Genomic DNA, 26,266 nt, shown 5'->3' with positions numbered 1-26,266 from the left:
CAAATGTCAATTCACCCAGGGAGTACGAAAATGTACAACGATTTGAAACGTCGGTTTTGGTGGCATGGTATGAAACGAGACATCTCCGACTTTGTTTCGAGATGTTTAATATGTCAACAAGTGAAAGCGGAACATCAAGTGCCTTCAGGATTACTTCAGCCGATCATGATACCCGAGTGGAAATGGGATCGAGTCACAATGGACTTTGTGTCCGGACTGCCATTGTCAGCAAGTAAGAAGGATGCGATTTGGGTTGTTGCTGATAGACTGACTAAGTCGGCTCACTTTATCCCCGTGCGTACGGATTTTTCATTGGATAAACTAGCTGAATTGTATGTTTCTCAGATTGTGAGATTACACGGGGTACCTATTTCTATCATGTCGGATAGAGATCCGAGATTCACCTCGCGATTTTGGAAGAAATTGCAAGAAGCTTGGGTACCAAGCTGCATTTTAGCACCGCTTTTCATCCACAAACCGATGGTCAATCCGAGCGGATAATTCAGATACTTGAGGATATATTGAGATGTTGCATCCTCGAGTTTAGTGGTTCATGGGAACGGTATTTACCTTTGATTGAATTCGCTTACAACAATAGTTTTCAATCAAGTATTAAGATGGCACCTTACGAGGCTTTATACGGTCGTAAATGCCGTACACCATTGTTTTGGACCGAGCTCGGTGAAAGTAAATTTTCGGAGTTGATTTGATTAAAGATGCCGAACAGAAAGTAAAGGTAATCCGTGAAAGTCTGAAAGCAGCGACAGATCGTCAGAAATCGTATGCGGATTTGAAACGAAAAGACATTGAATATCAGGTGGGAGGTAAAGTGTTTCTTAAAGTTTCGCCTTGGAAAAAGGTACTCAGATTTGGCCGTAAGGGCAAGTTGAGTCCGAGATTCATTGGGCCGTACGAAATCTCTGAACGAGTTGGTCCAGTTGCGTATCAATTGATTTTGCCCCCTGAACTTGAAAAGATCCACGACGTCTTTCATGTTTCGAGCTTCGACGCTATAGATCTGATCCATCGCACATAATTAGCCCATCAGAGGTTGAAATTCAAGCCGATATGAGTTATGAAGAAGAACCGATGCGTATCCTAGCTCGTGAAGTGAAGGAGTTGCGAAACAAAAAGGTTCCGCTAGTAAAGGTGTTATGGCTCAAACACGGGATCGAGGAAGCTACTTGGGAAACCGAGAGCTCGATGAAAGAACGATACCCAAACTTATTTACCGGTAAGATTTTCGGGGACGAAAATTTCTTAAGTGGGGGAGAGTTGTGACAGCCCAAAATTGACCCTAGTCGGGAAGTGGTTTCGGGACCAATAAAATCGAGTCATAAAAATAATTAATTGCTATATTCTATGCTTATTATGTGTGTGCATGAGTATGTGGAAGTTTCATTTTCTAATTTTGCCAATTGCATGAGAAATTATTAAATAGGGATCGATATGAGACATGGTGAAATATGATAGGCTAATTTAAAATGGTCTATTAGTGCATGTACCAAAAAGGGTGGTTTTGCATGTCAATTTACCCAAAAGATGAAGAGTGGTCGGCCAAGGGGTGATGGTGCTCCACTTATTCTAATTTAATATGTTTTGTTTAGTTAACAAATGGCTTAAATAATTATAATAAAATTGAATAAAAGAGAAAAAGGGAGAGGAGTGTTCATCTTCTTCTCCATCTTGCCAAAACCGAAACAAAAAGGAAAGAAATAGGGAAGTTTTCATTAAGGCAATTGGGCAACCCTTTTTCTAGTTGGAGGTAAGTTTTGAAATGTTGGTTTTAACTTCCTTTGTATGTTGAGCTAATTGTTGAAATGCATTTCGGCAATGTCATGAAAATCAAACTTTTATGGTGGTTTGGGCATTAAGCCGTATATCAAGAGGTTAGGAGTAGAGGTTGTTTCATGTTGTATTGAATAAGTAGAGATTATTATGAGGTTGAAATTTGTGGAATTTTAGTTAAGTAATGCTTGGTACATTCGGCCATATGGGTTAATGGAATGTTTATTTTATTTGTTAATTTCTTTTATGAGAAATGGGTAATTGTTAAAGCCGAATGAGTTATGGAAGTTTTTATAAATGTATGAAGTTCAAGGTGCAAAATTTTAGTCTTGATGTTATGGATAATTCGGTTGAGATATGGGGAGAGGGAGTTGTCATTTAGGTTAAGATCAAAGGGATGAGCAATAGGCATTAAAAGGTGAAATGTGTGAAACTTAAAGTGTAAAACCTATATGTAATTACATAGGAAATGTTAAAAAACTAACATGGTATATTCGGCCATGTAGAGTACATCCTAGAGATATTATAATTAATTCCCTACAATCGACTAAATGGGTGATTAGTAAGGGTGATTGCCGAATATACTAACATACATATGCATGTGTAATTGGATTGTAAATATTTAGCAAGGCGGTTAAACTAGTTGATTTATTGATTAAGCTCAAGGAGTTAAAGGAGGAGAATCAAGCAAAGGCAAAGAAAAGATCATCGAGTAGCCGAGTTGGAACCGTCTTACCCAACATAAAGTAAGTCATTAAGCATATAGTTTGTATTAATTTAAATGGCCATAACGTCTATGTAATGATGCTGAATGGAATGATAAATATATATATACATGTATGCATGTGGTGATGAAAGTGTTGAATGAAAAGAAAAGAGGTGAGATGTATTGAGTTGTTGATCTCGGCACTAAGTGTGCGGGTATAAACATTTATGATCATGAGATTGGCACTAAGTGTGCGGGTTTAAATTGTACAGCACTAAGTGTGCGAGTTTGATTATATAGCACTAAGTGTGCAAGTTTGATTATGTAGCACTAAGTGTGCGAGTTTGATTATATAGCACTAAGTGTGCGAGTTGATTATATAGCACTGAGTGTGCGGACTTAATATATACTTTTGAACCACTATGGACACTAAGTGTGCGACATTATTGAGTTGATCACGGACAGCGGATCGGGTAAGTACCTTGAGTTCATGGCTAATAGGCGCTATGTTTATATTGGAGTTGAGCTTGGTAAGTTTGAACCTATGTGACAATTATAATTGAAGTCACGTACATAAGATTTATCGTGGAATAGGTGAAAGGTCGTTTAGTTGTATGATTGTAACGAAAATACAATGATGTATGAAAATGCCTCAAATATCCTATTGATTAGTATATGGAATGTGAATGCATGACTTGGTATGAGATTGAACCGATAGGTCTAAGGAACTATGGTATGGTTTGGTATGGATGGAGTAACTAGCCTCGTTCCATTTTGTTTCCTCTTGTGATAATGTTATTAATGGATGGTAGTGCATTGCTTATGACTTACTGAGTTATATACTCACTCGGTGTTTCCTTGTCACCTATTTTAGGTTTCTTGGACTCGTCTCTTTTTGCGTGATCGGGCCGTCATCGAAGTCATCACACCGGCTAGCAACTTTTGGTATCTTCTTTTTAGTCGGTCTAGGAGAACATTTCGGCATGTATAGGCTAATATGTTTTGTTGAAATTTGGTATGTAAACTTTTAGCCATGCGAAAATGGCATAAATGTTCGGTTGGATTTGGTTCTATAATGTTAGGTCGTAAGTCTTGGAAATTCGATTTTTATGCCATATGTCGTGGTTGATTATTTTTGGTGTCAAAATTCATGATATGGCAATAGTGTAGTAGGGAGATGTTTGACAATGATTAGCCCTTAGCATGGCTAGTCATGATCATGATTTGTGATATGTATGATGAATTACTAGTTAGATCAAGGAGAAATCACGAAATAGGCATAGTTGCTTTAGTAACAGATGCTGGCAGCAGCAGTGACATGAGATTGAACAATCACTAAAAATAGTAGGAGTGGAATTAATTAATGAATAAATTATGTAATCGAAGCTCGATGAGTCTATTTTTATATAGAAGAAACGAAACGACCATATGAGCTGTATGTTAGTAGATAATTAAACTCTTGTGAAACAGGGCCAGAGCGATTTCTGGATTCCCTGTTCCGACTTTGGAAATTCATTATAAATTAACCAGAGATAATTAGAAGTCATGCCATATGTGCATAAATTCCCCTTCGAGTATAGTTTCTATAAAAACAAACGACATCAGTAATGAAGCCCTGTACAGGGAGATATCCAAGTCGTAATGCGCAAAGGTCAGTGTAGTTGATCCCTGTAACATGGGAGACTTTGACTAATAAACTGTACTAATTGGCCCAAACAAAAATTCTAGAAAAAAAATATTTAGATGGGCATATGAGTCTAGTTTCAGGGAAAATTTACGGAACTGGATTTTGAGTTTCAGAACTCAAGATATGATTTTTAAAGCGACTAGTACGCAGATTGGCAGCTTGTCTGGGAAATTTTTTTTAAGTGGTTTGAAGTCTGTTAGCACCTCGTGTTCGACTCCGGCGACGGCCTCGGGTTCGGGGTGTTACAAGCACTTACTTTCTGTACTATAATTCTCGAGCATTTGATACTTCTTTTCAACTCCCCCAAACTTATTTTTGAAGAACATTTTGAATAGTCTAGTGTTTGGGACAATTTTAAGATCATTAAGCGAAAAGTAATGGCTAAATATTGCAAGGGTCGAAATAAAATTAGGCCATATAGTCTCAAAGTTGGGTTTCAAAGTATAAAATTTACCATGGTGGGCTTGAAAGGCTCAAACAGTGCAAACAATAGTTGCCTAAATCATTGCCACCGTTCCATGCTCCCTATGATTTCGCCTCAAGAAACTACTAAGTCAATTCTAAAGACTTAAACTTTCATGCATACCTAACTTTCCTAAAGAACTAAAAATTTTATGGTACGAATTTGCATGCTTCATTAAAAATACATTCATGCCATTATTAAGCTAACATAATAATTTATTGAAATAATAGAACTTTATTCATACTCAAGTTTTGCATACTTAACAAAATTCAAATTTTTGAACAAAATATATCCTAATCAATCTGACTACTTAAGTACCAAGCTCTTTCTGAATCCAATCCTAGACATGTATATATCTATTGCCACACTTTATATTTTGTGACTTGTTCATATTTACTCATAATTTCCATCTCTTGTTTTATTGTACAAAAATAAAAATTCCTAATCAAACTTAATCCTAGAAATAATCTACGAACAAAAATAAAGTAAAGTCAAGATCCTTCCCTTTTATTTATTTGCAGATCCTTCCAAATTGGACTCATCTTTTGCTCTATCATTATTGCCTTTGCGTGAATCGCTTCGCTGCTTCTTTGATAATGGACTCCATGGTTCAAATATAAAATCTGGGAACTCAGGCACAAAAATAAATGGGCCATTGTATATTTTCTTAAAAGCACTTATCATCGAGTCATCCCTAATTTTTAAGTATCTCTAGTGGGTTGTCGCTGCCATTGCATATGTTGCATTAAGTCCATCAATTTTGATAGCTCATCTTGAAGGTCCGGGCTAGGCGGTTGAGCTCTAAACATTGAAGTTTCTGCATTAGGTTTAGCTTCTATCTCCACTAATTCTACCTTATCAGGGACTTCAAATGATTACATCGTGGGGTCTTCTTCTTCATCAGGGTCCTCGAGTTCCTCACTTCCTTCAACTTGTTGTTGTATAACTGAGTCTCTAGTTACTCAGTAGAGGTCCCAATCTGTGATATTGCCTTGGTTATACCCTGTCTTCCTTACATTTGTAAGAATTTTAGCTTTCAAGCATAGAATTGTTATTGTAAACGGGAAGTGAGCAGGGCCATAGCGTTTAACAGCACAATTTCGTATTTCCCTCAAGATGATATTTCCCATGGTCTTACCAGTTAGGATTGAGTACAATAAGACCGTTCGCTTTAACGAGATTGTAGTCCCATGTGAGCTAGGCATAAGGCTAAATCGGATGAAGTAAAACCATACCTTCGCGAGTGGCATCAAATATTCTCTTCGACAAGTGTGGATTCCTTGTTTTGACACAGTCCACGTAGAACCCTGAACTGTCAGTTCCTCGAGAATTTCTTGAAAATTCTCAAGCTTGATATTGCTCATTAATATGAAATATTCATCATTTTCAAAATTAGGTAATTCAAAGAACTCATTAATAGCATTTGAATTTATTGGTACCTTGATTCCATGAACTGGAACTTCTGTCATCTCGCTTGAAGAAAAATCCTCATAGAACTCACGAACTAGCTCCTCATCCACACTAGGTCTCTACAGTTCCCAATTGAGGGTTTCAGTAACTTGATAGATACGTGCCATAAAGTCTCTGTAGTTGCTTTCCTTTAATGTAAAGCCTTTCTCTAGATGCATCTGTTGATTTTTGAAGATACTTTCATATCTAACTTTGGCTTCTTCATAGTGGAACTTGTTTTGTGTTTCATCAAATTGAGCAAAAGCACAAGTTCTCTTGCGAGGCATGTTTAACCTAATCATAAATGGAAAAGTTATTTTCTCAAAAATTTAATAAAAATTATTAATAATTCAATTAATTGAAAAAATTAACTAATTGAAAAAAATTAAAAATTAAGAGAAAATTAGGTCTTACCACCTTTTTTTGTAAAAATATAAGAACTCTTAAAAGTAATAATAATAATAATGATGAAGAAAATGATGGCAATTTAAAAGAAGGGTTGGAAGGCTTGGCTAAAGGGCTTAGTGTGCAAGGTGGCTAGGTGCTTGGACGGATTGTGCGTGTGGGAGTAGCAATGCAGCAAGGAGCCTTCGGCAGCAGGCCTGGCGTGGGCATTAAAGCACTGGGCATTCGTGCATTGTGGCCTGGAGCAATAGGTGTGCATGGATGGAAGCCTGGTGCAGAACTCGGCCTGGACAGCTACTGGGCAGGAGCAGCAGGCGCACGCGGATGAGCGCTTGGCGCAAGCTGAGGCTGGACCAATAGGCACGCAATGAAGCTAAATGTGCGGCGGTCTGCTGGGCATGTACTGGTCAGTTAGCTAGGCTAGGCTTACGGCACTTAGGGGTTTGGTGTTTTGGGGTTTTGAAGATGAATGAATGGAGGGAGAAAGGTTGTTGGTATTTATAGATGGAAAAATAAGATTTGTAGTAGATTTCTTAGAAAATTTTAATGAAAAAAAAATCCTAAGTTCTAATTCTATTCAAAGTTTAACAACAATTAATAATTAAATATATGTATATGAAATTATCAATTGCCATTAATTTATTAAGGTAACCATAAAATATAATAAAAATACAATTAATCCTAATTTTAAGATAAGTTGATAAAAATTAATATATAAATTATAATAAAAATAATTATATATTAAGGTTTATCAAATTAATAAATAATATTAAAAATACTTATTCTAGATGCTTTTTGAAAATATTTATAAGGAGAAGCACCTAGTTTTTATTATTTACAAAAAGAGCAATCAAATTTTACAAAAAATTCAATTAAGTCCCTAGACTTAATGAAAATTTAAAGTTGAGTTGCAAATTAAAACGTGGATTAAAATTAACCCTTTTATTTGAAAAACTAAAAATTTATTTTTCCATTTAGGGAATAATTTCTTAGGAAATTATGTCAAAATAAATTCCCAAGAAAGATTGGAGGGGTCACAAGTGGTCCCGCTTAAGTTCCAACCTCCTAGACAGAATTTATTTAAACATACTATACCCGAAAATATACCCTAAGTCATTTATTCAAAAATAAAGATGAGAAATTAAGTATTTGATAAAATGAACGAGATTTTATCCTATTCAATTTTATCTCCCTAATAATGTTTCAGGCTTTGAGCATTAACTCGGAAATTACCTCCCTTACCTTGGAGTTCAACAACTCCATATGGATAGACTTGATGAATCGTAAATCGATCGAACCAATGTGATTTTAACTTACCTGGAAAGAACCTTAATCTAGAATTGAACAACAAGACTTGCTGACCTGCTTCAAATTCTCGAACTCGAATGTGTTTGTCATGCCATTTCTTGAGTCTTTCTTTAAGTAATTTGGCATTTTCATATGAGAACATTCGAAACTCTTCTAACTCATTAAGTTGGAAAATCCATTTCTCTTTCGCGACCTTAGGATCCAAATTAAGCTGTTGAAGAGCCTAGTAAGTTTTGTGCTCTAACTCCAATGGTAGATGATATGCTTTCCCAAAGACCAACCTGTAAGGTGACATCCCTAAAGGTTTCTTGTATGCTGTTCTGTAAGCCTACAAAGCATCATCCAGCCTTTTGGACCAATTTCGTAGGTTCGGGCAAACTACCTTCTCAAGTATGCGTTTGATCTCCTTATTTGCCAGTTCAGCTTGCCCATTCGTCTGCGGATGGTAAGCTATTGCAACCTTGTGTTTCACTCCGTGCTTGTCTAATAACCATTTTAACCACTTGTTCACAAAATGGGACCCTTAATCACTAATGATAGCTCTTGGGGTTCCAAACCTTGTGAACACGTGTTTCTGCAAGAACTTCGTTACAACCTTCGCATCGTTTGTCGGATAAGCTTTAGCCTCGACCCACTTGGGCACATAGTCTAATGCTACCAATATATACTTGTGACCAAAAGAATGAGGGAAAGGACCAAGAAAGTTGATACCCCATACATCGAATAATTCTACCTCAATGATGTTTGTTTGAGGCATCTCATTTCTGTTGGTGACATTTTCGACCCTTTGACATCGGTCACAACTCTTTACATATGCATATGCATCCTTGAATAGTGTTGGCCAAAAAAATCCAGCTTGCAATACTTTGGCCGCCATACGAGTACCGAAGTGTCCCCCACTCGAAGCTGAGTGACAATGGTATAAAATCTTTTGTACTTCATCTTCTTCCATGCATCTCCTAATCATCTGATTTGTGCACTTTTTAAACAAATAAAGCTCTTCCCAGAAATAGTACTTCACATCGTGAATAAACTTTCTCCTTTGTTGATATGTCTTATCAATTGGCATCAAACCACAAGCTAAATAGTTAGCAATATCAGTAAACCAAGGGGTATTATGGACATGACTTACCTTCAGTATGTGTTCATCTAGAAACGTTTCCTGAATTGGTATAATAGGAGAATCCCCTTCTTGCGGCTCTAATTTGGACAAGTGATCTGCTACTTGGTTTTATACTCCCTTTCGATCTTGAATTTCAAGATTGAACTCTTGAAGTAGAAGCACCCACCAGATTAGTCTCGGCTTAGCATCTTTCTTGGCAAGTAAGTACTTAATTGCCGAGTGGTTTATATAGACAGTCACTTTAGTACCTACAAGATAAGATCAAAACTTGTCAAAAGCAAATACAGTAGCAAGTAACTCTTTTTCTGTTGCTGTATAGTTCAATTGAGCTCTTGTAAAAGTCCGACTTGCATAGTAGATGGGATGAAAAACTTTGTTCCTTCGCTGGCCTATGACAGCTTCTATCACGAAATCGCTTGCGTAACACATCAATTTAAATGAAAAATCCCAGTCTGGTGGGACGATTATGGGTGTCGTAACTAATCGAATCTTCAAATCCTTGAAAGCTCTTAAGCATTCATCATCGAACTTAAACGTCTTGTCCTTCTCCAATAATTTGCATAAGGGTTTAGCAATTTTGGAGAAGTCCTTAACAAATCTTCGATAGAAATCGGGGTGGCCCAAAAAGCTCCTAACACCTTTTACAGATGCTGGTGGTGGAAGCTTTTCAATAACGTCTACCTTTTCTTTATCTACCTCGATCCCATTTCTCATTATTTGATGCCTAGAACAATTCCTTCTCGTACTATGAAATGGCACTTCTACCAATTAAGAACGAGATTCCTTTCTTCTCATCGCCTTAGTACCTTAGCTAGATTGGCTAAGCAATCATCGTAAGTATCTCTGAATACTGAAAAGTCCTCCATAAAAACTTCCAAGTACTTCTCAACCATGTCAGTAAAAATAGACATCATACATCTTTGAAATGTAGTAGGTGCATTACATAAACCAAATGGCATGCGTCTAAATGCAAATGTACCGTATGGGCAGGTGAACGTCGTCTTGTTTTGATCTTCTAGTGCTACTGTAATCTAATTATACCCTGAGTATCCATCAAGAAAACAGTAATAGTCTTGCCCCATAGTCTATCCAGCATCTGGTCCAAGAACGGCAAAGGAAAGTGATCTTTCCTAGTCGCCTTGTTCAGCTTTCGGTAATCGATGCAAATCTTTCATCCCGTAACTGTTCTTGTTGGTCTCAACTCGTTATTCTCATTCTCTACAACCGTGATACCTCCCTTCTTTGGCACGCACTGGATCGAACTTACCTATGAACTGTCTAAGATGGGATGAATGATACCCGCATCTAACCACTTGATAATCTCCTTTTTCACCATATCCTTCATTATGGGGTTCAGTCTTTGTTGTCTATCAATCTTCCCATTTTCTCCATCTTTCAGGATAATCTTGTGCATGCATACAGATGGACTAATACTGTGAATATCGGTTATGGTCCATCCGATAGCCTTCTTAAATTATTTCAAGACTAAGATAAGTTTCTCTTTTTGCTGAATAGTCAATTCTGCTGAAACAATTACAGGCAAAGTAAAAGCATTAACTAAATAAACGTATTTTAAATGTGAAGGTAATACCTTGAGTTCTAATTTAGGTGGTTCCTTGATTAACGCTTTTGGTTGGGCATACTCCCTCTTCTCTAACTCTAAAGATTCAAAATGGGATTGCGAATTAAATCCCCTTTGATTAGCCTACAGCAAAGCTAGGTACTCATCCTCTTCTTATCATTTGGAGGGTCCGATGTCAAAATTCTTTCCAGTGGATCCTTAATAGAGTTGAGTTCCTTTTCCACTATTAAATCCTCTAAGTCAGATACTACAGAACAATCATCAATCACGTCAGGAAATCGCATAGACTTAAAAACATTAAATGTTACCTAATCATCCTGAACACGCATCGTAAGCTCGCCCTTTTGCACATCAATAAGGGTCCTTCCGGTTGCTAAGAATGGTCTTCCTAGGATATTTGTTACTTCTTTGTTTGCTTCAAAATCTAGAATCACAAAGTTAACAGGAAAGATGAATTTATCTATACGTACCAATACATCCTCAATTTTTCTTTCTTGATGTGCTAAGTGTCAATCTGCTAGTTGAAGTGTAACCGTAGTAGGTCTAACTTCACCTATCCCCAACTTTCTAAATATTGACATAGGCATCAAGTTTATACTTGCACCTAAGTCACATAGTGCCTTACCACAATATGTTGCTCAAATGTTGTAAGGTATGGTGAAACATCCACGACCCTTTAGCTTTTGGGGTAGTTTGTCTTGAAGATATGCGCTGCATTCCTTTGTCAGAGCTACTGTCACAAATTCTCTAAGCCTTCGCTTCTTGGACAGGACATCTTTCATAAACTTAATGTAGTTCAGCATTGGTTCAAGTGCTTCTACCAACGGGATGTTGATATGAAGTTACTTGAGTACATCAAGGAACTTCTTGAATTGAATTTCCTCTTTCTGCTTCTGAAGTCTTTGGTGGCAATTCTGCATCTAACGCAGTTGTTAACTGATCAGAATTAGGTGGTTCTGAGTTTACCTTATCTGATTTTGCAGGTTCTGATTCTGGTGAAACTGGAATTTCAGCACTCGATTGAACTTCCTCTGAGCCTTGAGTGTCAGCTGGCTCCTTTTTAGCTTCAATGGTGTTGGGCTCTACTATCTTTTCGCTCCTCAATGTTAATGATTTTCAATGTTCTTTCCCCGGGTTTCTTGGATTCTTCGTATCACTAGGTAAAGCAACTTGTGGTTGGTTTCTGAGTTTGGTTGCAAGCTAGCCTATCTGGTTCTCCAAGTTCTTCAATGTAGCTGCTTGGCTTTGAATTAAGGCATCATTCTTCGCCATGTAAGCCTTCAGTGGATTCTCTAAGCTATTGGATGACTTAGCTTGAACTAGTTTTTGAACTTGTTGGGGAAAACTAGATGGCTGGGTCAGTCTAGGTTGTGCGTAGTTGTTATTGGTTCCAGCCCTTTGGTTACTCCAAGAAAAATTCGAGTGGTTTTGCCACAATGGGTTAAAGAAGTTGGATTGCATTCCTTGCCCTCCTCGATTTTGGTTCTGGTTACCCATGTAATATACGGATTCGGGGTTCGATGGACATTCTTCGAACAAATGTCCTTCCCCACAATAAACACAGGCTATACTCTCAAATTGGTGAGGTGGTTAGGCTGTAAAACTGTTAGACCCATTAGTGGTAAGATTCTTAAGCACTGAGGATATTAAAGATACCTCAGATGCGAGTGAAGTAAGAGCGTCCACTTCATGTATTCCAGCGACTCGTCTTCCTGACACGGCTCGATTGGTTGGCCATTGATACTTGTTACTGGCGATTCTCTCGATGATTTCGTAAGCCTCATTGTAAGACTTAGAAAGAAGAACACCATTAGCGAAGGCGTCCACTACCATCCTCGTGTGAGCATTAAAACCATTATAAAATGTCTCAAGTTGGATGCAATGTAGGATTCCGTGATTAGGGCATTTCCTTAATAATTTTTTGTATCGTTCCCATGCCTCATGCAAGGACTCATCATCCATTTATTGGAAGGCAGTGATCTTGTTCCTCAACTAAGTTTTCTTGCTTGGCGGGAAATACTTCATGAGGAATCTTTCAGCTAACTCTTGCCATGGGGAAATTGAGTTTGGTGGCAATGAGTTCAACCAGGCTCGAGCTCTATCCCTTAGTAATTACGGGAACAGCTTCAATCGTAATGCATCTTCGGGTACTCTGGCTAATTTTAAAGAGTCACTCACCTCCATAAATAGTCTTAAATGAAGATGAGTATCTTCGACAGGCATTCCACTGAATTGGCCCAATGTCTGAAGCATCTGGAACATGACTAGCTTCAGCTCGAATTGTTTCGGGTCTCCTGATACCTGGATTAAGATCATTAAACACTGGCACAGCATATTGTCTTAAGGCTTTATCCCTATCATCAGCAATAAGGATAGGATTTTGAGCAAGGTTTGTTCCATTTCCTTGATTCATATTCTCGAAATTCATTCCTTCAGTCCTTCTCTGGTTCGCTTGTCTTCTTCGCTGTCGAAAGGTTTGTTCTATCTCAGGGTCTACAGGGAGTAAGACAATAATCTGGTCAATATTCATAAACAGTTGTAATAATCACAAAAAAATTAAGTAAGTAAAAATTTAAATAGGAAAATAAACCAAAATGTAAAACTAACAAATTCACAAACAATGGCTTTTTTAAAATAGTTCCCGGAACGGTGCCAAAAACTTGGAACGACGGAAAATGTGCAAGTGTACACAATCGCAACAAGTAATAAAGTGACAAGTAAAATTCGAGTTATCGTACCCACATGGACTGTAAAAAGAATTATTTATGAAATTAATTGTAAAACACTTTGGCAAGGTAAAAATAATTTGGTTTTAAAAGAAGGTCAAAAACTATTTGAAAACTAAGTAAATAATTAAAATAAAATAAAGGAGTTCTAATGCACAATTTCAAATAAGATTTAGTCAAGATAACATACTTGTGTTGGATTAGTTACATTTCTTTAACTTAGAATTATTAAACTTATGTTTATATTGCTACAAATAAATTCACTGCAACTCAGTAATTTGCTAACTACTACTCATACATACTTATTAAATTAATCAATCTCTTGAACATTTTTCAATGTCAATCCAAGTGGTTAATTAATCCTCACAAGCATATAAAAGATTAAGTGAGGTAACAGGGTATTTCTACCTTGAAACAGTTTAATCACAAAAATCTTGCAAGTTATGCAAGGCATATGTATCGCCAAATACAATGCTAATTTAAACTTCAACTACCTTAGAAGAATAAATATGCACTGCTTAAGCATTGTGTCTATTAATTATAATTTCAATACGATTTAATAATTAATTCATTAGTTATTTAACAATTATATTGCATAAATAACTTAGGCATGATTTTACTTAACCAAGTAATTTACCAAGGCTTATAACAGCATAAACATCATTTTATCAATTCAAGCAGGCAGAATATAATCAACCCAACAAAAACTTAATTTAAGCTAAATTGATTAAAATAACCATTTCAATAGCATAAATATTCATAAAAATGTTCGTCAAAACAACAACAAAAATTAAAGAGATAGGGAATAAGAAACAAATCTGGTGTTTCTCCGTGGCTTGACTAGTTCCTCCGTTCTTCGTTCTTCGTTGCCCTCGGCTATCAAGGTAGCTTATGAACACCTAATTGCTGCTCCAAAATGGCTGATAAGAGCCTCTTTCTCAAGTGAAGAAATCGGCACTTGAACAAAAAGGGAAATGGGATGAAAAAATGGAGAGAAAAGTGAGATAGAATGAGATAATGTTGTGGGATTGAGGGATGGTTTGAATGATAAGCAAGGGGTGGATTTTATAGCTGATTTTGGCTGTTAAAAATAGCAAATTTCAGCATCCAAAGATCCCCCCTATGGCCGGCCATCTACTTGGAAAAAGTTGAGACTTTCTACTTTGCTAAAAATAGCCTAGGGTAAATCTACAAAGTCACAATTAAAGGTAGGGTTTGAATGAAATTTGGAAGTCTTTCAAGGGCCTTTTTGCAAGAATATTTAATCAGCTAAAATGCTGATTTGGGTCAGCATATGGACGGTTCTGGGCTGCCCAATTAGTGGCTGATTTGGTTCACTCAATTTGGTTCGACCAGTGCAGTTCAAAGTGATCTAAATCATTTGAAAACCAATTATTTTTGAAACACAGTTTTGAAGCCCAAAATTTTACCGAAAGCGTCATTTAATTAATTCATTTATCAAAACATAATTTATAGTGGAAGTCATAGAAATCGTTATATTTGAAAATTCAGTTTGTGTTTTCGAAAAACCTTAATTTTAGTAAAGACCATGTTTTTAGCTAATCATCTCAAATAAAGTGTTAAATCGAATACCCAAATCCAAAATAAAACTAAATAGTCCAGAGAGTTTATTAATTACAAAACTCCCAGAAATAGTCCTTAATTAAATAAAAACCTTTATTTAAAAACAGTTCATAGTCTAGTGGTCACCATGAGACTCCACTGCACCGATCCACCTAAGTCTGTGGATTACCTGTACAGAACAAACAAGCAAATGTGAGTTTTTATAAACTCAATGTGTAACCCAACAAAAATAGACATAACATACATACAAAAATCACATATACAGCCAAATTTAGATTTGGACTTAGGTCCTTTACAGATATAGATAATAGAATCAGATATGCAGAACAGATATACAGAATCCTACCCTCATCCTCTACACATCAACTCTGACCATCTCATCACACCACGTAGTGTTAAAAACACCCATCCATCCCTACACACCATATAGTGTCATTACAACACATAACAGATAATGTGCAGTTAAGCTACTAGAATATAGGCGAAGGTCGCCATACAGATCACTTCCTCCATCTATACAATTCCCACCCTAAACATATAAACAGAATACAGAAAAATCATGCTTAACATGTTTAAATATAGATAACTTATATATTTAACAGAATAGTCAAACATGTGTAACAATGTCCTACTCAAAGTAGACCATCAGAGTTTAAGGTTTGGTTAGCCCTTATCGACCCTACGGTAGGCCCATAGCCAATCGGAGCGACCCGTGAGACCCTAGGGAAAATTTTAGAATTATGGGTCCACACGTCCGTATGGGCTCACACGCCCATGTGGCCCACACGCTCGAATTCGCCTTTCTCGTGTGGTCCACATGGCCTAGCCCAGAACCCAAACACCCGTGTGGCACACTCATGTGGCCCACACACCCTACTTGGCCTACCCCGTATGGCCCTTACAGCCACACCCACACCTCCACACAGCCGTGTCTTGCTCACATCCAAGCCTTCGTCAAACACACGACTGTGTCTCGCACTCGGCCAGGCACACGTCTGTGTGGCGTCGAAAGAAAGCGTTTTCAGCTTTCATCGAAGTTTGATTTTCTACATTTTGGGAACATACCTAGTTCGTTTTTGCTGTAAAACAATCTCAAGACTTTTGAAACCTAAGAACAACACCAAAAAATCAATCAATTCAAAATATCAAAGAACCAAACTATTTAAAATCCTAAACGACATACTTGAGAAACTACCCCAAACGAATGTTCTATCACTTACCAAAACAAATACGATAGCCCAAACACACTACACGCTAGAAGACAAGTTTTGATCTCCTTAAACAACTCCTACACAAGAAATCACCATATTACCATCCCGAAAACGATTCTCAATAACCCAAAATGATTCACACCATATTGGAACATTATAAATCTTTATTTTGACATTGTCCCATGCACGACATTCAACCAAAAACACATATTGAGATTTTTTATAATAGACTGAATTCACATACAAGGAATCTTGTCAACACATCAGCAAATGGACCTCTATTGGATTGTACTTATAATGATGCTGTGAGAATTCTTAAGAGAATTGCTCAAAATGATTATCAATACCCGATCTCTAGAGCTACACAAGCAAAAACTACTCCAGGAGTTATTGAATTGGATGCAATAACTGTACTAAGTGCTCAAGTTTCTTCTCTCACAAACATGATTAAAAATATGCAATGGACTAGAGGCGTTGCACCTATAAAATTCGTTTAGCAAGTTGATGTTCCTACTTTTTGTTGTGAGATTTGTAGTGACAACCATAGCTATGAAAATTGTCCGCAACATGCAGAGAATGCCTGTTAAATTAGTAATATCTGTAACAATTCTTATGGTAACTCTTACAACAGCTCTGCACACAATCAACAGTTTTGGAGAACTCAGAATACTAGACAAAATGTTGCAACATTCAGATATGAGAATACATCTACTCAGTGTAATTATAATCCAAGATAAGGAAATTGCAATCAACAACAGCAGGACTACAATCAGCAAACTCAAATGCATCCACAATAAGCCAGACACGTCCACACTAAAACTTGATGCAGTCAAAATACTCTTCAATATCGAATCAGCATGTTCAAGGACATCGACAGAAATCGTACACTCAAGCTTCTACTTTTGACCCGTTAACAACTATTGAGGCGTTAAAGCGGGAGCATATTACTCGCACGGAAGCTATCGTACAAAGGAATTCATCTTCTATTCGAGCATTAGAAGCACAATTAAGACAACTCGCTTCAAATCTGAATACTCGACCACCAGGCTTATTACCTAGTGACACAGAAAATCGCAGTCCGAGGGGAAAGAACATTGTAAGGCTATCACTCTTAGGGGTGGTAAATAAATTGGTGAACCATTTATAGACTCTATTGTAGCACCTCAAGATATGGATGGAGTGATCACTGGTGAAAAGGTTGAATCTGAGGAGTTTGTCGATGCATTAGATAAAGAAGTTCCACAAATTGTCACTGATATGCCTAATGTTCGACCTTCAAAACTATCAACGCAATCAAAGATGTCAGTGAAAGTAGATGTATCTCTACATTTACCTTTCTCACAAAGATTCAAGAAGAATAAGTATGACAAGCAACATCAGCAGTTCCTGGACACACAAAAGCAACTGTAGATCAACATTCCTTTAGTAGACGCTCTGGTACAAATTTTGGTTTATGGGAAATTTATGAAAGACCTCTTGTCCAAGAAGAAGAAGCTCACTGATTTTGAAACTATTGCACTCATAAAATGCTGTAGTGTTGTTTTGACAAACAAGTTGCCCCCTAAATTGAAAGATCCTTGAAGTTTTACCATCCCATGTTCAATTGGCAAACATTATTTGGGCAAGGTTTTTTGCAACTTGGGAGCTTGCATTAACCTAATGCCACTATCTGTTTTCAGAAATTTGGGAATTGGTCACATGAAATCTACTATAGTGATATTACAACTAGCCGTTCGATCATTGGTTCAACCTAAAGGGCAAATCAAAGATGCCTTAGTTCATGTGAATAAATACATTTTTCCAGTTAATTTTATCATACTTGACTGCGAGGCAAACAAGAAGGTTCCCATAATCTTGGGACAACCATTTTTAGCAACCAGCCGAACTATTATTGATGTTTACAGAGGTGAACTAACTATGCGACATAATGATGAGCAAGTTACCTTCAGTGTTTTTGAATCTATTCAATGCAAGGACAAAGAAAAATGCCATAATGTCGATGTGTTAAATGATCTCATTGAGGAAGAATTCAATGACCAAAGCACAGTACTTTCCGAAGAGTTTGTAGTGACATCTAATGCCGGATCCTTAGACGATTGTGACAGCATGGTTGAAGCTAATAATCTTGATCTCAAGCATGGATGACAGATTGAATCCTTAGACCTAGCCAATAGAAATTCAAACCATTTACTAAAGAAGCTCCTACTCTGGAATTGAAACTACTACCTCGTCATCTTAAATATGTCTTTTTGGGTGATCACAATACTCTCCCAATTATTGTCTCTACAATAATTAATGTAACTCAAGAAGACAAATTGGTCCATATTCTCAAGCAACATAAACGAGCTATTGCTTGGAGTATTGTTGATATTCAAAGCATTAGCCTTTCTTTTTACATGCACAAGATCAAGTTGGAATATAAAGACAAGTAATCAATTGAGCATCAAAGAAGATTAAATGAGAAGATGAAGGAAGTTTTCAAGATGTAAAATGGCTTGATGTTGGAATTATTTAGCCGATTTCTGATAGCAATTGGGTAAGTTCAGTGTAATGCGTACCTAAAAAGAGTGGCATCACTGTGGTTCGCAACGATAAGAATTAATTCCTACACGCATTCCCACAGGATGGTGAATTTGTACGGATTATCACAAATTGAATGCGACCACAAAGAAGGATCACTTCTGTGACAGCCCTAAAGTGACCCTAGTCGGAAAGCGGTTTCGGGACCGCTAAACCGAGTCACCAAATTATTTAAATATGATAATTATTGTCTAAAATATGTGAATATGAATGTGTGAAAGTTTTAAGCTTCTATTTAGTTAATTGCATGTGAATTTAGTTAATAGGACTTATGTGTGACACTTTTGAAATGTGATAGGTTAATCTATAAGGATCTATTAGTGCATGTAATAAAAAGGGTGGACTTGCATGTCAATTTCCCCACTTAATTGGTAGTGCCCGGCCATGACAATGAGGGTGGACAAAATGTGATGGGTAAAACATGTCATAAACATGTTATGTTAGTGTTTTATGGGAGGAATGATAAAATAAGGAGCATGGGTAATAAAATAATAGTGGTTAGTAGGAGGAGAAAGAGAAAAAGAAAAAAAAATGAGCTAGGCTACTCCTCCATTGCTGTGACTTAAGGAAGGAAGAAGAAGAGGATTTTCTTGCTTCATGTTCGGTTGGTTGGTGTTTAGGAGGAGGTATGTTTGATGTTGTTCCATGAGATTCATGCATGTTTTTAGTTGTTAGCTTGAGTTCTACCTAGCCCATGGTTTAAATTTTTGCTAAGTGATGGAGATGATATTCGGCCATGGGTGTTGTCTTCTTGGTTGGTGTTTGATGTTGTGGTGATGAGGCATGAAGATGAGTTAAGTTTCGGCTAAGGTGGATTTGTATTGATGTCATTTGCATGCTAAATGTGAAGCTTTGTAATGATACATGTGATGGTGGATTGATGACTCTTGGATTTTCTTTTTAGCATTTTTGAGTTAGACATTAAGCTCTATGTTTAACCCATGACCAAAATTGAAATGGTATGGTGTCTTGATGCATTCGACCATGGTAGGAAGTAGAAGAGAAATATGGTTGTTGTTCATGTTATTTGGATGAAAAATGGTAGTAAGGTGAAGTGCAAATGTTAGTATTTGATTGCTAGTGTATATATGTGTATTAGCCGAGTTTTGAACTTGAAACAAAATGGTATGTAGTCAATACAAGTAACCATATTTGTAGGAAGTATTAAGCATATAATTGGCCTCAACATAGACATGCATATTCGGCCACATGAGATAGATTGGTGTTGCATGTATTCGGTTATAGGCGAGCATAATAATGAATCTATCTTGACTTAGATAATCGGCTCAAGGAGAATTTGTTAAAGTGCTTAGTTAATTGATATTAGGTTAATGATGTGTGTATTCGGTCATAAAGGTGCACATGAGGAAATGTTAGATTAATTGTATTAAATTGCTCAATGTGATTAAAAATGCGTATGACCATTTTGTATTTGAGCTAAAGGTGGCCATATGACCTATCAAACTCCTTGTCATATTCGGCCATAAGCTAGCATAATGAGACTTTAATAAGTTAAATTTGTTTGAATTAGCTCAAGAGCTTAGAGGACCAAAGTTGGATAAGGGAAAGAAAAAAGTGATCGAATAGCCGCCGAAATCGTTCGACAACATCCGAGGTAAGTTTTTGAGTAATGGATCTTAGATTATGATTCGATTAGATCATGTTTTAAGTAAATCAAAATCATGCTCTTTGTATGTAACTATTGAGCCGAAAATGATAATGCTTGATAAGTGACTTGTGTTTGAATTCTAGTTATGAAAATGAAATATAGATGTGTCATGATTTATTGATATGTGCATGGATATTCGGATGATAACCAGGCTAAGTCCCGAAGGCATTTGTGCCAGTGACTAATTCTGGGCTAAGCCCGAAGGCATTTGTGCGAGTTACTATAACCGGGCTAAGTCTTGAAGGCATTTGTACGAGTTACTATATCCGGGCTAAGTCCCGAAGGCATTTGTGTGAGTTACTATAACCGGGCTAAGTCCTGAAGGCATTTGAGCAAGTAGCTATATCCGGCTAAATTCCGAAGGTACTTGGTTTGGGAATGAGCGATCTTGCTGTAATAATTTCAATTAATACGCTCGTAAAATCCCAACGATGAGGTACGTTTCGTATATGCATTGGAGTAGTTAATTCCTTTTAAATATTATTCGCTCAGTCAATTAATGAGCTTCCGGCCTTTGGTTAAGTTGATCCCTTATGTGTGAATATGAGGGTTGGAAATGTGAAGTAGGGCTGATTTTTGAGAATATGTGTATATGAAATTATCCGTTTAGTTATATGAATGCTATACTTCAGTTGTGCCTAATTTCATTGCTCAAAACTTACTAAGCATTAAATGCTTACTCCGTTCTTTGAATCTCTGTTTTATAGATTTTGGTTCGTCAGCTATCGGACTCGGGATTGTCAAAGTCGAATTCGTCCACACTATCAAATCCCTTTTGGTACACTTTTGGTTGAACTCTAAAAATGGCATGTATAGGACTACCCTTGTTGTTGTTGGTCATGTACCCTTTGGTTTTGTATAAATTTGGATAGCCATGCGAAAATGGCTTATATATACTTTGAGCATAGCATTATAATCGTTTTGTATGTTTTTCATTGAGAGGTATGGAAATTTTTGGTAACAATTAGCCATTGGAATGGTTAATCATGATCATTTTGGTGCTTTGTATGACAAATTCTAGTTGATTCATGGAAAACCATGAAATAGGTAAAGTTTACCTTAAAAACAGATACTGACAGCAGCAGTGGTGTGGATTTGAAAAATCACTAAAAATAGTAGGAATGGAATTAAATAGTGAATAAATTATTTAATCGAACCTTGATGAATCTATTTTCATATGAAAGTAACGAAACGATCATATGAGCCGTATTTTATGAGATACTTAAGTTTTCGTGAAACAGGGCCAGAGCAATTTCTGGATCCCCTGTTCTGACTTTGGAAATTCACTATAAATTAACCAGAGATAATTAGAAGTCATGCCCTATATGTACTGATTCCTTTTCGAGTCTAGTTTCTTTAGAAACAAACGACATAAGTATTGAAGCCCTGTACAAGGAGATATCTAAGTCGTAATGCATGAAGGTCAGAGTAGTCGAACCCTGAAACAGGGGAGACTTTAACTAATAAACTGTACTAATTGGCTCGACCAAAAATTCTAGAAAACAATTTGTAGATGGATATATGATTCTAGTTTCAGGTAAAATTTACGAAATTGGTTTTCAAGTTTTGGAACTCAAGATATGATTTTTAAGGTGACGGTGACGCAGTTAGCCAGCTTGTCTGGAAATTTTTAAAATGGTCTGTGAAAATAAATGAATTAAGTCTGTTAGCACCTCGTGTTCGACTCTGGCAACGGTCTCGGGTACGGGGTGTTACAACTTCCCACTTCTTTTCATTGACCAAATGCTGGATCGACTTGCTGGAAAGGCCAATTATTGCTTTTTATATGGCTATTCTAGGTACAATCAAATTGCTATTGCACCGGAGGATCAGGAGAAAACAACTTTCACCTGCCCCTTTAGTACTTTCGCTTTTCATCGTATGCCTTTTGGTCTTTGCAATGCACCAACCACATTTTAAATATGCATGATGGTAATATTCTCAGATATGATCGAAGACTCTTTAGAGGTTTTTATGGATGATTTCTTAGTCTATGGGAATGATTTTGATCATTGCGCTAATAATTTGGATAAAGTATGGAAGCAATGTGAGGATACACATCTTGTCCTGAATAGGGAAAAATGTCATTTCATAGAAATAAAGGCACTATGTTAGGCCATCACATCTCTTGTCAAGGAATTCAAGTAGACAAAGTTAAGGTGGAAATTATTGAGAAATTACCTCCACTAACAAATGTGAAAGGTATTCGCAGTTTTCTTGGACATGCGGGGTTTTACTGAAGGTTTATTAGAGATTTTTAGAAAATTGCAAAGCCCTTATGCTCATTGCTAGAATAGAATCAAAAATTCTTCTTTGACGATACATGTTTGGATGTCTTTATTCAGTTAAAAAAGTAGCTAGTGAATACACCCATTGTCATTGCATCAGATTGGTCTCAACCATTTGAAGTTATGTGCGATGCAAGCGACTTTGCTGTGGGTTTAGTTCTAGGACAACGAAAGAGAAAAATATTTCACGCCATCTATTATGCTAGCAAAACTCTTACAGAGGCTCAATTTAATTATACCACCACAAAGAAAGAATTGTTGGTTGTAGTCTTTACTTTCGACAAGTTTTGTTCCGATCTTGTTGGCCCAAAGGTTATTGTATTCACTGACCACTCAGTGTTAAGATATCTCTTTGCAAAAAAGGATGCCTAACCAAGACTGATACGCTGGATATTACTGTTGCAAGAATTTGACATCGAGATAAATGGCCGTAAAGGTTTAGAGAAAGAATTTGCAGTCCCAAAGGATGATGCAAAGATAGTGCTAAAATTTTTTCACAAGCATATAGTCACACGCTTCAGCACACCAAAGGCATTGATTCGTGATCAGGGTACACACTTTCATTGCAACCAAGTGGCAACCGTACTGAAGAGATTCAGAGTTAATCATAGAATGGCTACTACTTATCATCCTCAAATCAATGGATAAGATGAAGTATTGAATCAACAAATTAAGAACATTCTTGAGAAGGTTGTAAACCCTTCAAAGAAATATTAGTCTTTCCAATTGGATAACGCTTTATGGACATTGTGGACAGCATACAAAACTCCATTGATTTTTGGGAAAGCATGTCACTTGCCAGTTGAACTGGAACACAAAGCAATGTGGGCAATTAAACAAGTGAACATGGGCTATGAAGTGGCTGGAAAGAAAAAGGCTGTTAGATATTGCTGAACTAGAGGAGATTAGGATAAATGCCTATGAAAACATTGTGATTTATAAGGAAAAGACCAAACAATGGCATGACAAGATTATTTTACAGTAACAATTTATCACAATTCAATAGATTTTATTATTCAATTCTCGACTTAAATTGCACCCAGGTAAATTGCGTTCATGTTCGCCTAGACCTTTTGAAGTTGTCGACATATTTCCTCATGGTACAGCCATAATTCAAGATTTACGTGATGGACACCAGTTTAAAGTAAATGGACAGAGGTTGAAACACTATTTTCGCAACAATGATCAAAAGCAGGTAGAGACCATTAAATTGGTCAAAAGTTTTAATTTTTAATTATTACTAATTAGGTACATTTGTCGACATATTGAAATTTTGTTGTCAACGCATTTCGTAATTCTGTACTACCATTTATAGCTCATCAAAATTCAAGGAAATTCAGATTCCAGTGTTGGATAAAAAAATCACTCAGCCGTTTGATCCTTTTAAGCGGGCACAATTTCTATTGGACACAACTATTCCCGCCAACTTTATATCCCTCCACAAAACAACACTCCTTTCCATCTTCCTCTTTCACTCACTATAAATCCTCTTCCACTATACCGACTGTAACATATTCAAGTAACCATTTTTATTTCCTTTCTCTTCTCAAGATCATACCTTTTCAAATTTAAACAGTTTTCCCTCAACAAAAGATGGCAAAAATGAGAAGCTTGGTCAAGAAAGCCACCAAATCTACTGAAGAATATACATCCTCTGCTACCACAGTTCGTGAATCAAAATCCCCCAGGCTAGTGTAGAAAAATGAGCCAGTAATCTTTTTGAATAAAGTGACAAAGGAACAATTTTAAGACAACATGTTGAAGTGAAACTTCTACCCCAAACAGGCCATCTCTTTTTTTGCAACAAAAAGACTTAGGTAAGCAAGTCTACAAAACCATCTCGAAGTTGAAGTGGGAAACTTTTTGCACCCATCCTAGAAGCTATTCTCCTTCACTGGTATGTGAATTTTATGCTAGCCTTTATGATCATGAGTTAGAGTTCATTTTTTTTTCAAGAAGACTTAATACCATGGGACGCTAAAAAATGAACAAGTTGTACAACACCAAAGTGGATGTAGACAAACACTCCGAGTTCATTGACGATATCACAAATGAAAAACAAGACCTGTTGGTGAAAGACTTGTGTGTCGAATGAGCATTATGGATGTGTTCCCATCAAAAGAATTATACGATGCACTATCACTTCCTGATGCTGTAAAGCAAAATACAGTTTCATTTAGTCAACTGCAAGTTAAAGCCCTCTACTCATAGCACCACAGTCACCCTCGATAGAATGTGTCTGATACATTTCATCGTCAAGGGCAGAAAGATTAATGTCGGTATAATACTCCACTAAGAAATTGCTGACTGCGTCGCAAGGCAAACAAGAATCTTAGTTTTCCCATCATTGGTGATGTTATTGTGCCAACAAAGAGGAATCGTGCCCCGTGATAGTAAGAAAGTCCTGGAAAATAAAGGCCTAATCAATGAAGCCTCTATAGAAAGAATGACTCGTGGCAAAGATACACCGATACTGAAGGAGGCAGAAACAAGAAAGACAAGGAAGGGGAAAACCAAAGCCGACAACAAAGGAACAAACCTGAATGCAGAGACATCATTATGGCTCAAAATGAAAAATGTCAAAAAAAATGGTCAATTCCATCAACAATAGGCAGATCAGGCTTGTCACTACAATAAAAGATATGGAGAAATCCTAAAATTTGTTTTATGCTTATACTAAAGCCTAGAACAGTTCTATTGTAGCTACATTAAGCCAATTGAGCCTATCCCCACTATTGGAATTCCTAGTGTTTCCACCAATCATTCGAAATTATGAACTCTCATCCGTGAATGACGATTTAGAAGAATGAGACAGATCGGTGGCACCCATTGTGCAAGTCTCTGATAATGACAAAGAAGAGGAGTTTAGGGATATTGAAAAATACCTGCGAAAGATTGATAGCTTGTTCAAGGATGGTATTTTTGCTGATCAAGAGGATACTGTTGTTGAGAAGGAAGTTGTTGCTGTAGAAGAGAAAGTTGCTGCTGAAGAAAAAGAAGTTCCTAAAGATGAAAAAGAAAAAGAAGAGGAAGATTCTGCTGTGAACATTATCACCACACCCGAGTCTGTGGGTGCAAATATTGATAATTTGGAGCGAGATGGAGCGAGACCGGCAGAAGTTGTTAAGGTAACCACTAAGGAGAAATGTAATTTATTGGCAATAATGGTTTACATTGGACCACTCCAGGTGGCCTCTCCTACATAGGAAGCAGCCGATGATGCTGGGGAAAAGACAGAAACTGAGGAGAAATCCGAGGACCGTGCGAAGTCCAAAGAAATGAAGAGAAATTACTCCAATGATAAAAAACGAAAGAATGAAGAGAAGAAAAGGAGGAGGAAGAAACATCATGTAGCCATATCGATGGCTGAGGATAACTGAGTTAATTTATTTTAAGCTTTAGTTGTAGTATTCATGCATTGCATGTAGCTGTAAGTTTTATTTTGATAAGTACACATTGTCATTGCATTTTTATTGTCATTACATTTTCACGTTAGTGCATTGGGGACAATGCAAACTTTAAGTTTGGGGGAATGCACATGGGGTTTGAAAATGCACCCACATTTTAATTTTTTTCGGTAATGAAGCATGCAAGGTTTAATTATAGTTAATGAAAATTGTTCGAAAATTTTTGTTACATTCGATGCTTAATTATTGAATCATGTGAATTATCAATGAATGAGTTGGATAAATTTGAC

At 36.8% G+C, this 26,266-nt stretch overlaps 1 protein-coding gene and 1 non-coding gene across 2 annotated transcripts; both read left to right on the top strand.

Annotated features, from left to right (window-relative positions):
* Positions 1-12,399: 12,399 nt before the first annotated feature.
* On the top strand, positions 12,400-12,505 carry LOC121209311 (small nucleolar RNA R71). Its single transcript, XR_005904428.1, has one exon. It is a non-coding gene; the product is annotated as a small nucleolar RNA R71 (small nucleolar RNA).
* Positions 12,506-24,162: 11,657 nt separating this feature from the next.
* LOC107939989 (myosin-M heavy chain-like) lies at positions 24,163-25,949 on the top strand. The gene is made up of 3 exons (XM_016873394.1): positions 24,163-24,257; positions 25,385-25,697; positions 25,776-25,949. Exons 1-3 carry the CDS (start codon positions 24,163-24,165, stop codon positions 25,947-25,949), a joined length of 582 nt encoding a protein of 193 aa, XP_016728883.1.
* The last annotated feature ends 317 nt before the right edge of the window (positions 25,950-26,266 follow it).

This window comes from Gossypium hirsutum, chromosome A10 (assembly GCF_007990345.1).
Source record: "Gossypium hirsutum isolate 1008001.06 chromosome A10, Gossypium_hirsutum_v2.1, whole genome shotgun sequence".
Lineage (NCBI taxonomy): Eukaryota > Viridiplantae > Streptophyta > Magnoliopsida > Malvales > Malvaceae > Gossypium > Gossypium hirsutum.
Note: the sequence above shows the minus strand (reverse complement) of the source record. Positions and strands in the feature narration are given on the sequence as shown.